Source organism: Sminthopsis crassicaudata, chromosome 1 (genome assembly GCF_048593235.1).
Source record: "Sminthopsis crassicaudata isolate SCR6 chromosome 1, ASM4859323v1, whole genome shotgun sequence".
Lineage (NCBI taxonomy): Eukaryota > Metazoa > Chordata > Mammalia > Dasyuromorphia > Dasyuridae > Sminthopsis > Sminthopsis crassicaudata.
The window spans coordinates 604,805,408-604,823,001 of record NC_133617.1 but is presented as its reverse complement, the minus strand read 5'-3'; the positions used below and the strand labels follow the sequence as shown (position 1 = coordinate 604,823,001).

The following is a 17,594-nucleotide window of genomic DNA, read 5'->3' as shown; positions in this document are numbered from 1 at the left end:
ATGGAGGTATTTGCATTTTACTTGGGCAAAACTCCTGTCCCTGAAAGTAGTCTTCCCTGAGGTCCTCTCAAGAAGGACAACTGCTTTGCATTGACTTATGTTTAATGCTGCCTTTGTATATTCACTTGGAGGTAAAATTCTATCTTTTTTTGTGGGAATATTTGATGAACCTGGAATTTTCTGACTTACTTTGATATCTTCTCAGAATCCTCTGCCAGGCATCAATTCTCCTTTTATAATTTTCTTGCATCACTATTATTACTTTCCCCAGATTTTCATCTACTATTCATCTCTTTCTTTAACTCTTTCAAGAATTTTTATTGAGCTGGTGTCCAAGTAGCATTTTTGTTTGAGGATTTTCTTGTATATTGTTGTTGTCTTTTCAGTTTATTTCTTGGTCTAACCTGCCACTGTAAGAATATTTATTTTCTGGTTCTTTTTGTTGTTTGCTTGTTTTTACAAGGTCCTTCCTCTCTTGTAAGCAATCACAAGTACTACTTTTCCAAGGAATCATAGAGAAGGGAAAAGGATCCACAGGTGCAAAAATGTTTGTAGCAGCTCTTTTTGTGGTAGAAAAGAATTGGAAATTGAATAGATGCTCATCAATTGGCGGAATGGCTGAACAAGTTGTGGTATATGATGATAATGGAATATTATAGTTCTATAGAAATTAATGAACAAACTGATTTTAGAAAGGTCTGGAAAGATTTACATGAAGTGATAATGAGCTAAACAAGCAGAACTGGGAATATAGCAAGAATGAGCAATGATCAACTATGAAAGACTTGGTTCTTCTCAGTGGTTTATTCACTGCAGTCCCAATAGACTTTGGAGAGAAAATGCCATCTGTATCCAGAAAAAGAACTATGGAGATTGAATGTAAATCAGCACATGCTATATTCACTTCTTTTTTCTATATTTTTTTCTCTCCCATGGTTTGTCCTTTTGCTTTGATTTTTCTCCTTCAACATGATTCATAAAGCAATGTATATTAAAAATAAATAAATATTTTTTTAAAAGAAGGGAAGCTGAAAGCTGGGAAACATTGTAGACAGTTTCTGATTAGGCTTTATTTCTAAAATATACAGAAAATATATTTCCTTGGGATACAGACCCAGTAGTGGTACTGCTGGATCAAAGGGTATACATTTATCACATGTGGATATGAAGGGATGTGCTACAGCTGCATGCTACATTATCAACCCTTATGTTAATTTTATTAGAGTCCTTAATAAACTGAGCACTGCAGTGATCAGAATGCTGAAATCTTTCAAAGTGGTTTTTCTTTTTAGTATTGTTATTGTATAAAATGTACAAGTTCTTTGGCATTAATTTTTACAAAGATTCCTAGGTTTCTCTAAAGTTGTCTCTTTCATCATTCTTATGGTGCAGTAACATTTTATTACATTCATGTATCATGTTTTTAGCCATGACATAATGGCTGGGCCACTTCACAGCTCTACCATTAGGATATGTGTATCTATTTTCCTGTTGCCCTCTAACATTCATCATTTTCCTTTTATAATTATCTTTCCTGGTCTGATTTTGAATCAGAAGTTTGGAGTTATTAAATTTTCATTTCTCTAATCGTTAGTGATTTGAAGTATTTTTTTCATATGGTTTTTTATCACTTGAATTTCTTCTGAGCACTGCTTTTTTTTTTTTTTTTTAAACCATTTATCTATTGGGTAATGGCAATTGTTCTTATATATTTAAATCAGTACCTTACATATTGTAGGCATCAGAACTTTGCCAGAGAAACGTTATCCAGATGTCTACTTCATATATATGCAGCTCTGATTTTTTCATCAGAAATGCTTGGAAATCCTACATTTCATTAAGGTCTATTTTCCCTTCTTTAAGATTATACTTATTTTTGTATGCTAAGTTGTTTTTGCTTGAAGCTTCTGAACTTTTATTTCTGAAAGATTATATTCTTCTTTCTAACTATGGCTGCTAAATCTTTTATGACCTGTCTATGATTTCTTGGTCCTTGTATTTTCTCTCTCTCCCCCTGCCCCCCGACTGCTTATAGTATGTTTTTGTTTATTTATTTGTTTGACAGGGTTTCTCTGGATTTTGAAAATAAAGTTAGGTTTGGATTATCGTAATGAACGAATCCCCTGATAAAATCACATGTTTTAAAATTTATACAATTTATGGAAATTAGTATGGCAGAAATTAGATATGGATCCACACTTAACACCATATACCAAGATAAGATCAAAATGGGTCCATGATTTAGGCATAAAGAGGGAGATAATAAATAGATTAGAGGAACAGAGGATAATCTACCTCTCAGACTTGTGGAGGAGGAAGGAATTTATGACCAGAGGAGAACTAGAGATCATTATTGATCACAAAATAGAAGATTTTGATTACATCAAACTAAAAAGTTTCTGTACAAATAATACTAATGCAAACAAGATTAGAAGGGAAGTAACAAATTGGGAAAATATTTTTAAAAACAAAGGTTCTGACAAAGGTCTCATTTCCAAAATATATAGAGAACTGACCATAATTTATAAGAAACCAAACCATTCTCCAATTGATAAATGGTCAAAGGATATGAACAGACAATTCTCAGAGGAAGAAATTGAAACTATATCCACTCACATGAAAGAGTGTTCCAGGTCACTACTGATCAGAGAAATGCAAATTAAGACCACTCTGAGATACCACTACACACCTGTCAGATTGGCTAAGATGACAGGAACAAATAATGACAAATGTTGGAGGGGATGTGGGGAAATTGGGACACTAATACATTGCTGGTGGAGTTGTGAAAGAATCCAGCCATTCTGGAGAGCAATCTGGAATTATGCCCAAAAAGTTATCAAACTGTGCATACCCTTTGACCCAGCAGCGCTACTACTGGGATTATATCCCAAAGAAATACTAAAGAGCGGAAAGAGACATATATGTGCCAAAATGTTTGTGGCAGCTCTTTTTGTTGTAGCTAGAAACTGGAAGATGAATGGATGTCCATCAGTTGGAGAATGGTTGGGTAAATTGTGGTATATGAAGGTTATGGAATATTATTGCTCAGTAAGAAATGACCAGCAGGAGGAATACAGAGAGGGTTGGAGAGACTTAAATCAACTGATGCTGAGTGAAATGAGCAGAACCAGAAGATCACTGTATACTTCAACAACGATACTGTATGAGGATGTATTCTGATGGAAGTGGAAATCTTCAACATAAAGAAGATTCAACTCACTTCCAGTTGATCAATGATGGACAGAGGTAGATACACCCAGAGAAGAAACACTGGGAGGGGAATGTAAATTGTTAGCACTAATATCTGTCTGCCCAGGTTGCATGTACCTTCGGATTCTAATGTTTATTGTGCAACAAGAAAATGATATTCACACACATGTATTGTACTTAGACTATATTGTAACACATGTAAAATGTATGGTATTGCCTGTCGTCGGGGGGAGGGAATAAGGGAGGGGGGGTAATTTGGAAAAATGAATACAAGGGATAATATTATAAAATATATATATATATATAATAAAAAAAATTAAAAAAAAATTTATACAATTTAAAGTTATAATAATGTAAAAAATAAGATAACTTGTTCAGCCCAATAGAAATGTTCTGTTTAAATTCAAATAAATTTGAGCATTCAGAGAATTATTCATTTTCACTAATTGGTACTGACTATAATGTTCCTAGATATATAAATTTGGAATTTTTTATAGGAGGTGACCAGTAACTTCTTTCTATTTCTATATTGCCTTCTGATTTGAAGAGATCTGCTTATTTTTGTTTTTGGAGTTCAATAATCTGCTCCTAGATGCAACCTTTATTACTTAGCAGGAAAGCTCTATTCATTCTTGTGGATAGAACTGGAGGCTTCCTTTTGGTCTAGAAATCCTTGTTTGATTTTTCCATGGCAGATTTCAGATTGGACTGGAGGCTGTAACTGAGATGCCACTCTGCTCCTTGGTTCCGAGTTTTAACTTACTCTTTGCTTAGATAGATTAGGGTCAGGAACCACTCCTCACCCTAACACCAATCCTTGGTACAAGTTCTGTCTTCAATGTGCTCTGGATCTGCTACCTTAAACTGAAGAGTGAACAAAAGGACTTTTCATTTGTACCTTTCCATGTACCTTGGTATGGTTCTCAGCGCCCCTCCCCTCCCTTTTCCCTCTCTCCCAGTCTCTCTCTCCCTTCATTTCTCCCTCCCTTCCTCCTCAGTGCACAGAATTCTGGAACACTTTCATGGCTGTTCCTGACTAGACTTTGTCGCCCTGTACCAATCTGGGTTGGGAGAATGATTCACTGTGTTTTGGATTTTTTTTTGTTACGGGAGCAACGTGTTATTGACTGCTAAGTATTACAGGAGCCACCTGCTAGTGGCTGCTGGGGATCTACTTCTGACCAGCAGAATAGATCCCTTCATGTGAGAGGATGATAACAATATAAAGAGACTGAGAGGCAGGTACATTCTCTGACCTCTCTCCTTTTCCCTCTTGCCTCCAATTTATTTCCTTCCCAATTCATAAGCAATATGCATCAGTAAAGGCTGATCTGCAACTTCTTCAAGTGTCATAATTCACTACTATGGGGCTTTCTGGAGAATTGACATGCCCCCTTCACACTTAGGGGGGGTCCTTAACAATTCCCCATTTTTGTTTTATGGGAACACGATTATTTTTCCCCCAACAGCATGGTCAGTAAGTTTGTCCAATATTGTGAAGCAGCTGTTACCTGAGTCCACATAATGAGAAATGAAAACAGCACTATCAAAGTCTTTTCTATCTTAATCCTCTGGATGATTGCAGAGTGAGACATTATAGCAGGTGCTGAATCTTGTGAGATGTCAGGGAGACAAATTTTCTGACAGAGAAGAGGACTATAGTCAGAACAGGCATTTTTCATAAGTCTCATCAGTCTCCTGGCTCAGTGCTTTGATGTGTTGGCCCATTTTAATTACCCCGACTGAAAAAGTCTTACTGGGTCTCTTCTCCCTTTCCTTCCCTGCAGGTTACCAAAGGAACTCTCCTGGGAGGATCCTACTCAGGAACAGGTCTTGAGTGCTGCTGCTTTTTTATTTCTTGCATTTCTTGTGTCCCTGTTTGGGCACTATTTGTTATGAGAGCCACCTGCTAGTGGCTGCTGGGGATCTAATTCTGATCAGCAGATTAGATCCCTTCATGTGAGAGGATGATAACGATACAAGGAGACTGAGAGGCAGTTGCATTCTCTGACCTCTCTCCTGAGAGTTGCTGTTCTCTGACCTCTCTCTTCTTGCCTCCAATTTATTTCATTCCCAATCCACAAGCAACATCTGCCTCAGTAAAGGCTGCTTTGCAATTTCTTCAAGTGCATTATTATTCACAGCTGTGGGGCTTTCTGGAGAATTGACTTGCCCCTTCATAGTTAGGCATGGTCCTTAACATTAAAAAAATTTTTTTCTTGGATTTCATATCAGTTCTCAGTATGGTGCATCTTTGGACCTGTTTTAAAGTAATTGTGTGGTAGAGTTGGGTTGTATTCTTTTTAATATTCCATCATCTTGACTGTTCCCCTGTGCTTGTCCTTCCATAGCCCCTCCAACATTGGCTCTCTCTATCTTTTTTCATCATTACTAATTTATATAGTGCAAAGTGAAATCTTAGAGTTGTATTTATTAGTAGTAATTTGGAAAATGTTCTCATGTTGTCATTTTCAGTTTATGACTCTTCTTCAGAAAACTGTTCATATCCTTTGACCATTTACCTATTTTGGAATGGCTCTTGGTGATATATATTTGTGTCATTTGCCTGTATATTTTGCATATCAGGCTTTTAGTAATGATAGTTGATGTATTCTTCTACAAATTCTATTATTATTGATTTCTTTTTTGCAGACATTAATCTCAGTGCTTTTTTTTCCTGCCCCTCCCTAAATTATTCTGTCTATATACTATTTTTATATAGTTTTTTGCAAACTGAGTCACCTATCAAATTTTGGGCTCTTGGATGGAAAGGACTATTTTTTTCCCTTTTTAAAAATCCCTACTACTTAACATATTATTTGATATATAGTATTTGCTTATTAAATACTTATTAACTGACTGATATATATTTATTTTGTATTTAATATAGTAAACATTGCCTCATATATTATTACATTTTTTTACATTTTGAGTTCCAAATTCTCTTCTTTTCTCCTATTCCTTTCTTCACAAAAAGGCAAGTAAAGTGATATCAGTTATAAATGTGAAATAATGTAAAACATATTTCCATATTAGCCATATTGAAAAAAATTAAGAACGTGACAAAACAATGCGGTCAGTTCTCTCTCTGGAGAGAGAGAGCATTTTTTAAATACTGAGTCCTTTGACATTGTCTTGGTCCATGCATAAATCAGAGAAGTCAATGGTTGATCACAAATCTCTGCTATTACCATGCACAGTGATCTCCCAGTCCTTCTCACTTTACTTTAAATCAGTTTGATTAAAACTTTTCAAGTTTTTTTCTGAAACCACTCTTCTTGTCATTTCTTATAGCACAATAGTACTTCATCAAAATCATATGCTACAACCTGTCCAAGTATTCCCCAATTGATGAGTATCACTTCAATTTTCAATTCTTTGCCTCCACAGAAAGAAATGCTAGAAATATTTTTGCACTTCTAAGTCCTTTTCCTTTTCCTTTGATCTCTTTGGAGGTACAGACTTTGCTGGATCAAAGTTTTATAGCCCTTTGATGCATAGTTTCTAATTGTTCTCCACAATGGTTGGGATCGGTTCACAGTTCACAACTCCACCAAGTTTATTAGTGTTAATTCCAGAATCTGGAATTATCTGAGAGGTGTGAGGTAGTATCTCAAAATTGTGTTGGGTATATTTTTCAGTGCCAGCAAAGAGTCTCCTATAGATTTCTTTCTTACCAGTTGTTGTTCCACCTCCTTACTTTTACTGTCCTTGGGTTGACAGTCCTCAAAGCTGTTGCTACTACTGTCATACTTCCGAGTTGTATCGCTGGTACTGAAACTATGATGTTGCAGTTCTCTCCTACAGACTTCCTCTGACTTTTTGTTGGCTCTGGTGTTCTCAAGTTTTATTTGAGGAGTTGTTTTAAAGTTGTTGAGGGAGAATGATGGCAAAGTTCAACTGTACATATCTGTATGTACAGATATTTGTACATTGTCATTTTGGCTCTACATCCTCTCCATCAAACCTTGTCCAAAAAAAAAAAAAAAAAAGTTCTTTACCACGGTTTTATTTTAAAATTGACTTTAAATATTTTTTGTTTGAATTCAATGCTAACTTTTTATAATTTAGCTAGTTTAATTCTAAACATTGTTATAAAATTAATTTTTATAAGATGAATTAGATTATAAAATTTAGTAAACCATTTCTGTTATTATTTTGCACAAATTTTGGCATAGTGGAGACTTGGTTAAGCACTTCTATATGTAGTTAATTTTACTATCATCACCTATAGTATTATCAGAATGAGGAATGCTATTCTTATGGGTTTGAAATAGTTCTGTAACAGCACATAAAATTATTAAACTTTTCTTTTAAAACTGTTTCCTGGATATTATAACAGAAAAAAAAGTGATTGTATTTGCTAACCTCTACTATATTTTGAAATGTCTGTATTCAGTTTCCTAGTTTTTAAGAGAATGATTCTCTCCTATCCATTGCATGTTCTGAAACTAGATCATATAGCATATTTCTCAAATATAGAAAGCTAATGAGGCAGAAGCCACAGAAACAAATTGCTGAATTATAAATTCCTGAGATCAGAGAAGAAAGCATGTTTATACCTATTACTTCCATATTGTAATTTAGATCCATAACTTCACAATTTAAGGAATGAATAGTTAGTTTTGTATGGCTGTCTCCTCCATTGATGAATATTACAGCCCATCCATGCCATAATAGATAGCTTTATATTTTGGACTAGATAAAGAAACAGATTTCTGTTCTATAAATTCCTAAGACAAGAGAAGAAAGCATGTTTGTGCATATTAGCTGTGGTTTTCTCATCTGTAAAATGAACCAGAAAAGGAAGTGGCAAACCACTCTTGTATCTTTGCCGAGAAAACTCAAATGGAGACATAAAGAGTTAGACACAACTGAAAAATGACTAAATTGGCTAAATTTAACTAAACATATAATAGATGATTCATCTCTCCTATGCCTTGCTCCTTTACAATTTATTTTGGAAAATAATGATAATAATTTAAATAGGATTTTTGGAGCACTTTAAGATTTGCAGATATTTTTATAAATATCTCATTTGATCCCTCATTTGATATAGGGATCAAATCAGATGCTGATTATAGAAGTTCCTATTATAGAATACAGTATTCTGGCATTTTACACATTCAATACAATGTTATTCACAAACAGAAGAATCTATGTTACTACACTATTTATAAGGACTCTCTTTTCTGTTTAGATTCTTATGAACATCTTCAAGACTGACAGAAATCTTTGAGCATGTTTCCTTATTTTATGCTTTGAATAATATCAACAATTAGATCATGTTAACTGACATTTTTCCTATTAGATTCTTTAAGAAATCTTTAGTTTTAAATTTTATTTTAACATATGGCTGGGAAACATTTTGTTTGAGGAACACTTTTACAGTGGCATTTTGCTTACTGATATGCCTTTTGGTTTTAACCAATAATCAGTAAACACTACAGGATCTGGTTTGTATCTTTTGGGTAATTATGTACCTTTCAAGATATGTTCTGTTTTAGAATATCATTTACAAATAACACTTCCTTCTTAATAATTTCACCAAAGATGCCTTTGATATACATATAGCTTATTCTTATGAAGATTTGATAGAGTTGGCAAAGTAGGCATATAGATGGGCAGTTATTGATACTATATACTTTTGATTTTCTTTCTGCAATTGTTCTTTTCATGTGTCTTGAGAATTCATCATTACATGCCTTAACACTATTTTTTTCCAGCACAAATTTCCTTTGTTCTTATTTGGTTCAGATCAGCAGTTTTTCTTGCAGTGTTTTCCTTTATTTGGGACTGTGATGTTAAATTCTATGTGTTGACTCCAATGTCAATATTTGAAAAAAATAATTTCCTATCTCAACAGATCTTTTCCATTTTCATTTATTTATTGTCCTAGTCTCATTCTTAAATATTCTTGGGATGTTTAATTGGGACATCAAATTTCATATTGACTTCTTTTCCTCACTTCTCACTTTTTTATGAAGCAATCTGGCTCATGACCTTCTATTGTAAAGGGCTGAAACTCTTGAGTAGGTGCACTGGATTCAGATAATTGAGCACTTAAGGCTAATTACCTATTGGATAATACTCTATTAGCATATGCTTGGAAAATGACCCTTCCCACTATTCTATCCTGGCTCAATCATTTGGTGTATACAGAGAATTGTAGGAGGGACTAGGGGGTGGAGTAAGAAGAGCCAGAGTCACTTTGGTGGTAGAGGAAGAGAAGGGAGGTTGTGGAGATCCCACGCCCATCCTTTATACCCCTAAAGACCAAAAATAAAGACCAAGGACTTTAAAACCCTCAGGAATCATTGGATTCTGTGAGACATGATAAGACTGTTGTAGGACTTGAAAACCTCAGGAATCATTGGATTTTCTGAGAAATGATAAGACTGTTGCAGGACTTTAAAATCTCCAGGAATTGTGGGATTCCCTAACACATAAAAAGACTGTCACAGGACTTCAAAAACTTGTGGGGATCATTGGATTCCTTGATACATGAAATAATGGACAATAGATTGGTTTTGGACTATCTCTTGGCTGCTGAAGAAGGCATATGTGTGATTGTTGTTTACGTACCCTTCTTCTAGGACTTCTGGAAATCCTTTACAAGATCATGTTGATTTATATTGTTATATCACTCCTTGCGTGCACAATTCATGTTTGTTATATCACATTGAGCCTGCACTGGCTGTGGGGAGAGTCATTACTAATAGCCTGTCCGTTATTGCTATGTGCTTGTGTAATATCTCCCATGCTGATGCGTTTGTGCATATCTGTTTCTAATAAGACCCTTCAGCCCAGAAACCTGCTAGCAATCCCTACTTCCCTTCGGTGCTTTTCATCTCCCTTCCTGAGAAGTCAGGGAGGACGTGATCACCTGTGTTCTAAAACAAAAGAAAGCAGAAGATGTAAAGGGCTGAAACTCTGAGTAGGTGCACTTGGACAACCTAGCACTTAAGGCTAATTACTTATTGGGCAATACTCTATTAGAATATGCTTGGAAAATGGCCCTTCTCACTATTCTTTGCTGACTTGATCTTTTGGTGTATACAGATAATTGTAGGAGGGATTAGGGGGTGGAGTAAGACAAGCCAGAATCACTTTGGTGATGGACATGGAGAAAGAAGGTCTTGGAGAGCTTGTGTCCATTCCCTTCACTTCTCCCCCTAAAGACCAAGAATAAAGAACAAGGACTTTTGCTTATCCTGACTCCGGCTGATTCTAAGGCATCCAGGATGCTAACGCAGTCATCACATTCTACCATTCTTCTTTGTAAGTTTTTACATGTGTATTTATTTTTAAAATTCATTCATTCATTCTTTTTTTTTTTTTTTTTTTTGCTGAGGTAACTGGGGCTAAGTGACTTGCCCAGAATCATACAGATAGGAAGTGTTAAGTGACTGAGGCCAGATTTGAACTCAGGATCTCCTGACTTCAGGGCTGGTGCTCTATGCACTGTTCCATCTAGCTGCCCCCATGTGTGTTTATTTTTTAGCCTGGTATTAGATAGTCTCCTCTCCCTCCTTTGCTGGGAGATCAGGTATTTTTGAAGTAATTTCTACTAATTTACCTAGTTAAACTTCTTTGAAATTTAATAGTTTAATTTTTTTTTTCTTTTATGAGGCAATTGGAGTTAAATGACTTGCCCAGGGTCACACAGCTAGAAAGTGTTTAAGTGTCTGAGGTCAGATTTGAGCTATGGTCTTCCTGATTCCAGGGCCAGTGCTCTCTCTACTGTGCTATCTAGCTGCCTGAAAACTTGATAGTTTTTTTTTTAATATATTTTACAGTTTCCGTGATTCATTTAAGTAGGTCATATTGATGCTGATTAAATTGTAACCCATCTCTTCTTCTCCCCTCTCCAAAAAATTTGGTTTTGATTCTATTTTATTCTGATAAGTCAGTGGTAAACTATATAGTTTATTTAGAAATACTCTACACTGATAATCATTGATTTCTAAAATCAGTGGTTAAAATGGTTAGTTAATTTTCAATTTCTTTTCAATCTTATTTAATAATTACCATATCTAACACTTCCTTTTATTTTTTAAGGAAACTTTTATGAAATAAAAATGTGAGATTTTTCTATTATTTAAATAGTTTTAAATTTTATGACTTATTTTTCTTTTAAAATAAACATATTTCTGTAGCATTTTAATATTTATAAGGTAGTTTTCTTTGAAAGAACTTTGAAAGAACTATGATATCCAGTATTTTTACTGTCTTCCCCTATGGCCACTTTTTTGTTGAAATTAAACTATTGTCCAGCCATTCTAGAGAACAATTTGGAACTATGTTTAAAAAGTTATCAAATTGTGCATACTCTTTGATTCAGCAGTGTTTCTACTGGGTTTATATCCCAAAGAGATCTTAAGGGAAAGGGACCTGTAGGTGCAAGAACGTTTGTGGCAGCCCTCTTTGTAGTGGCCAGAAACTGGAAACTGAGTGGATGCCCATCAATTGGAGAATGGCTGAATAAATTGTGGTATATGAATAATATTATTGTTCTGTAAGAAATGACCAACAGGATGATTTCAGAAAGGCCTGGAGAAACTTACATCATCTGATGCTGAGTGAAATGAGCAGGGCCAGGAGATCATTATATATATACCTCAACAACAATACTATATGATGATCAATTCTGATGGGCGTGGCCCTCTTCAACAATGAGATGAACCAAATCAGTTCCAATAGAGCAGTAATGAACTGAACCAGCTATACCCAGCGAAAGAACTCTGGGAGATGACTATGAACCACTACATAGAATTCCCAATCCCTCTATTTTTGTCCGCCTGCATTTTTTATTTCCTTCACAGGCTAATTGTATACTGTTTCAAAGTCCGATTCTTTTTGTTCAGCAAAACAACTATTTGGACATGTGTACATATATTGTATTTAATTTATACTTTAACCTATATAACATGTATTGGTCAACCTGCCATCTGGGGGGGAGAGAGAAGGAGGGGAAAAATTAGAACAAAAGGTTTGGCAATTATCAATGCGGTAAAAATACCCATGCATATATCTGATAAATAAAAACCATAAAAAAAAAAAGAAAGAAAGAAATTAAACTATTGGTTTGCATTTTTAAATTTGTTAAATTGAATATATTTAAGTGGGAATGTTTTAGCAAGTTCTTTGTAGAATTTTCTTGTCTCTTCATTTATTTTGCAATTCCTGTTGGCATATTAGCTAAAGTTATTTTCATGGTGGCCTTTTTACAAATGTTATCATAAGCATTAGAATAAAAAATAATCAAGCATCCCATGAAATTATATTTCTTATTGTCTGTTGACACATAATTATAACAGCTCTGCCATTCCAATTGTTGGTCTTGGCATCAGGAAGATTCATCTTCATCATTCCAAATCCAGCCTTAGATGCTTAGTGACTCTGTGACCTTGGTCAAGTCACTTAACCCTCTTTGCCTCCTCATCTTTAAAATGAGGTGGAGAAGATGATGACAGGCCACTTTTATTATCTTCCATGAAAACTCCAAATGGGGTCATCAGAGTAGAACACAAGTGAAATGACTGGGCAGCCACAAAGAATTTGAGGCAATATTGAAACCCAGGTCTTCCAAACTCCAAGTCTAACATTCTGATACACGATGTGCAGGAAAAGTCATCTTAGTTTTCTATTTGAGCAAATTGCGATATAGAGAAAAACCAGTAGTCATAAAGCTAATAAATGTTGGAGGTTGAATTTAAATTTAATTTGTACATTTGGCTCTATGTCTAGACTTTCTGCTGTACCATATTCTGATCTGAAGCAGATCATGGTTGTAATTGTCAATGAACTTTTATCTTAGAAGCTTTAGTAGTCATACAAGCTTTTTGAAAAAGGAAATAATCTGGTCAAAATTCTGTTAAGAGATAATTCTGAGGGTAAGTTTTCCACATAAAATAGAGATAATAAAACTTGCAATCTGGGAAAACTTTTCAAGTTAATTACAGTTATACCAATGCTTATGTGCCTAAGCTATTCTAAGGCTCTTCTCTTAATCCAATCAATGTATGAATGGAAGGTTTGTCCTAATATTGTAGTATTCCTTTTTTCCTTTCTCTCTCTTTTTGATCTTTCTCACCAAAAAAGTAACAAAACCAAGTAGGATCATAATTGTCTTCAAAATTCAGAAAGTATCTAGAAATCTATCTAGGAGTCTTGCTTTTTTTTTTTTTTTCTGTTACTTTTTATGATTATGGGTAAATTCTTTTGAATTGAAAGTAAAGTAGTTTTTGACTACTTTACATTGCTTCCATATGGCTGTCAGCATTTCATTAGGCTGATTGATGTCGCATATCACTCAGCAAAATTTCTTCTGGGTACTTATTTCCATCAGGTGTTGGAACAGCTGGCCTACAGTTTCTGTTGTTGTTGTTGTTGTTGTTGTTTTTTTTTTTTTTTTTTTTCCTGTTTCTTCTCCTAAAAGATCCAAGTACATTTTGAATCCTGGAGACACCATTATTAAGATTTGGTGCATTGCCTAGCACCATTGATGCTGATGACTGATCTCCAGTTTGTGATTTGGAGAATGGAATAGTAGAAGGAACTTTGGCTTTGTAATTAGAGGACATTGGTTTAAATTCTAGCTCTGCTATTTGCCAATTGTGTGAGCCTCAACATGTCAGCTAGCCTCTTAAGTAAATGTTCCCAGAAATCTCTTCTTACTTCAAAATTATGTTCCTATGAATATATTTGTATTTTCTCTATATGTACCAAAGAAGACCCGATCTAAATGTACACAGAAACAATATTTAAAATCTTTGAGAACTTGAACGATTTCATACAGCTACTCCCCTTTCTCCAGTCTCATACACACTTTCTTGGTTTCTGCAATCATCATCTCATTTAGATTATTGCAATAACCTCCTAATTGGCTTTCTTATTTTCATATTTTCCCTTTTCCAATTCATCCTTCATTTAGTTGCTAAATCAATATTCCTAAATTTCAGATTTGACCAGATCACTCTACTAATTCAAAAATTTCAGTGCCTCTCTGCTGCTCCAGGAATTATATGTATGGCTTCTTTAGCCTGGTATTTAAGCCCTTCACATTTAAAGCTTTCCTTTTCAGATGTAGTTCATATTTTTTCCTTCATACCCTCTATGTTCTTGTCTAAGTGGCCCAAAACCTAATTTATGAACTTGATAGGCCATCCTTCAGCTCCTTCAGATCTTTCCAGAGATGAAGCTTCTATGCATTCATTTTGTAGTATCTCTTGGCTTCTTTTGGGATTCAGTTTAGGTGCTGCTTCTTTCTGAAGTCTTCCTTAATCTTCTCTGTTAATACCTTTCTTCAAGGTATCTTGTTTTTTCCAATTTATGTATCTAAATCCAGTGCCTGGAATAATTCTTTTTGTAGGAACTGTATTAATGCTTGTTGAATTGAATTGAAATGGGTATTGTTAGCATCAAAAGTTAAGGTTTTTTAAAACACAGTCTAGAATGTAGGGCAGGAAACAGTTTTTGAAGTAATAACCTTCTTACCAAGATTTCTCTAAAATAGTTCTTCAGTTAGTTCATCGATATGCAGGTGATTGTTATGTGCTTAATGATATTTATTTTAAAAACCCAGGGCCAGCCCCAAACCAAAATGAATTAATTATTGGAAAAGAAATTTGGAGAGTTATAATGATGGTGATTCACATTTATACAGTGCTTTGCAATTTAATGTTGTCTTGAAAATAATCTTGTGATTTAAATTATACAGATATTATTATTCCCATTTTCAAGGTAAGAAAAAACCTTGTAAGTTTGCAAGGGTTAACTGGTTAATAAGTGGAAAAGCCAGGATTTGGGACTCAAATCCAGTACTCCGAATACCATTTCAATTCTCTTTGCATTTCCCTGTTTTAAATTATATAAAATTGACTGACATCATTTCCTCCTCCTTTCATTTTACTTCTGTCCTTTTCCTTTCCTATACCCTTTTCTTTACTGCCTTTACTGCATTTCCCTCCTTGCTTTTATTACAATTTATTTATCTGTACAATTACAAGTGCTGTACAAGAAAGGCCATAGTGAGATATAATGCGTATTTCATAGAATATCAGATTTTTAAGTTATATAAATCTTTCCACAAATTGACACCTATTCACAATATATTTTTGGTATGAAAAAAAAACAAAAAAAACCAATACCCCTAAAGAAAGCTCTCAGTAGATAAATTTGGCAAAATGAATTCAGGTTAAAACCTGAACTTTCATGTAGAAAAATTCACTTGATCTTAACACCAGGTTAATTTATAATCTGTGATATGTTGTACTGTGCTTGCTTTGGGTCAAAAGAAGAATCTGATAGGAGCATGGAGTCCTGGTAATTTGGGAATGAGGTGGGCAGCATTAAGGCAACACCACAATTTCCAGTTTGTCTGAAAAAGATAGAGGTTTTGGTGGATTACAAGTTGCATATGAGTCATTGGGGTTATTATAGTTTCAAAAGCTAATGAAATCTTAATTTGAATTAATAGTTTCCAGAAAAAAAGGGATGGTTGTCCTATTGTGCTTTAGCCTAATGTGATTACTCACTTAGTTAGCAGACTTTTTTTTTTTTTTTTTAATGCCTATTAGGCATCAAGACCTTGGTTAAGTGCTGGGGTTACAAAGAAAAACAAAAGGTCTTTGATTTCAAGGAACTCTTATTGTGGTTGTACCCTAGGATCACAGATTTGAGGCTAAAGGAGAACAAGTTAAAGGCTATTTGATATAACATTTTTTATTGAATGAGAAAAAAGAGATCCAGAAAGATTAGGTGATTTGTCTATGGTCACACTGATAGTAAAATGGTAGAATTGAGATTTGAACCCAGGTATTTTCTCTGTAAATGCAGTGCTTTATAATATTGTATTGAGCTTCAGGTACTACCTTTAAAAGATATTCAGAGTATTAGGAATATAGGACATAGAAGGATTAGAGGCCTTGAGACCAAGTCATATGAATATCTACAGAATAAACTGAGGATTGGCTAATTTGGGGAGGGAAAATGCAGGAATGATAACTATTTTCAAAAATTTGAAGGACTTTGGAAGAGGGATTATGTGTGTTCTACTCAGCCTCAATGATCTTAATTAAGAAAAGTGAGTAGAAGTTAAGTAGAGGAAGATTTAAACTTGAAGTAAGGAAAACTTCTTAAAATTACAGTTGATAGCAAAAGTGTAGTGATCTGCTTGAGGAAGTATTCTGTTATCCTTCCTTGGAAATCTGTCTTCATGTAAAGGCTGGATAACCATTTGTAAAGAGTGTTTAGAGGGAATTTATTTCAAGGCACAGAAGGCAGCTAGGTGACTCAGTGAAAAGGATCTAGACCTGGAGTCAAGCAGATTTGAGTTCAGATTTGGCCTTAGATGGTCACCAGCTCTACCATCAAAGAAAGAAATGGCAAATTGCTCCAGTATCTTTGCCAACAAATCCCAAATTGGGCCATGAATAGTTGACTGTGACTGAACAGCAACAAAATTTTAAATGGACAGGTTAGAAGATCACTATAGTTCTTTTCAACTCTGAAATTCTCTTTAATTGGAAATGAACTCTGAATAGAAATGTGGTAATTTATTAAATATATCCCAGAGCTCTTTGATAGACTATAACTTAGTTCATTTCACTGTTAGTAAGTGACTGCTGGATTAGTGTTGGGGCAGTTTGTCTGCCTCCTTCATTTCTCCTCCTAAAGACCAAGGACTTTAATTTACCCTGATTCTGGCTGACCCTGAAGCCCTCTAGGAAGCTAGTCCGTACTATACAGGAATGTAGATTTTGTTAAGGGAAGTAAATATCATATAGCTGAAAGTATTGGTGGAAGCTCAGTTTTGGAGGAGTATTTTTTTTTTTTTTTTGGTGGATTACACTTAGGGGAAGTCGGAGAATCCCTGAAGAATTTTGAGTCAAAGAGTAATAAGGTCAGAACTGTGAAGGAGAATAGGTTTAGGTAATGGGAGGGACAGACTGAGCAAAGGAGATGATGATTGGAGATAATTATTTCAAGTTTAAAATCACAAGATTATCACAGTTATATTAATGCCAAGATCCAGATTTGAGTTGCTAACAGATACATCCTCTGTTCTTTTTTTTTTTTTTTTTTTTCCTTTGAATCATAGGATTTGAAACAGCAAAGTCTTTTGCTCTCCATGGTGCCCAGGTCATCTTGGCCTGCAGGAATATGACAAGAGCTAATGAAGCTGTGTCACGTATTCTACAGGAGTGGGTAAGGAAACAATTATTATTTTTTAAAGTGCAGCATGTATATAATACTGACAAATAATTGAAGGTTTTGGATATTCTTTAGTTTTGAATGTGATTGTTTTCCTTATGGCAAAAGTCTTCCTTAATTTGGACATATATTATATGTATATCAGAAGGAAACTATTTAACTGATTT

General features: G+C 34.6%; 1 protein-coding gene across 4 annotated transcripts in view; it reads left to right on the top strand.

Annotated features, from left to right (window-relative positions):
- WWOX (WW domain containing oxidoreductase) overlaps positions 1–17,594 on the top strand; it is a 1,143,641-nt gene that overhangs the window by 63,837 nt on the left and 1,062,210 nt on the right. For all 4 annotated transcript variants that reach the window (XM_074282484.1, XM_074282485.1, XM_074282487.1 and 1 more), the window contains exon 5: positions 17,315–17,421. In XM_074282484.1, the coding sequence (XP_074138585.1) occupies positions 17,315–17,421 (107 nt within the window). The remainder of the gene's footprint in view (positions 1–17,314; positions 17,422–17,594) is intronic.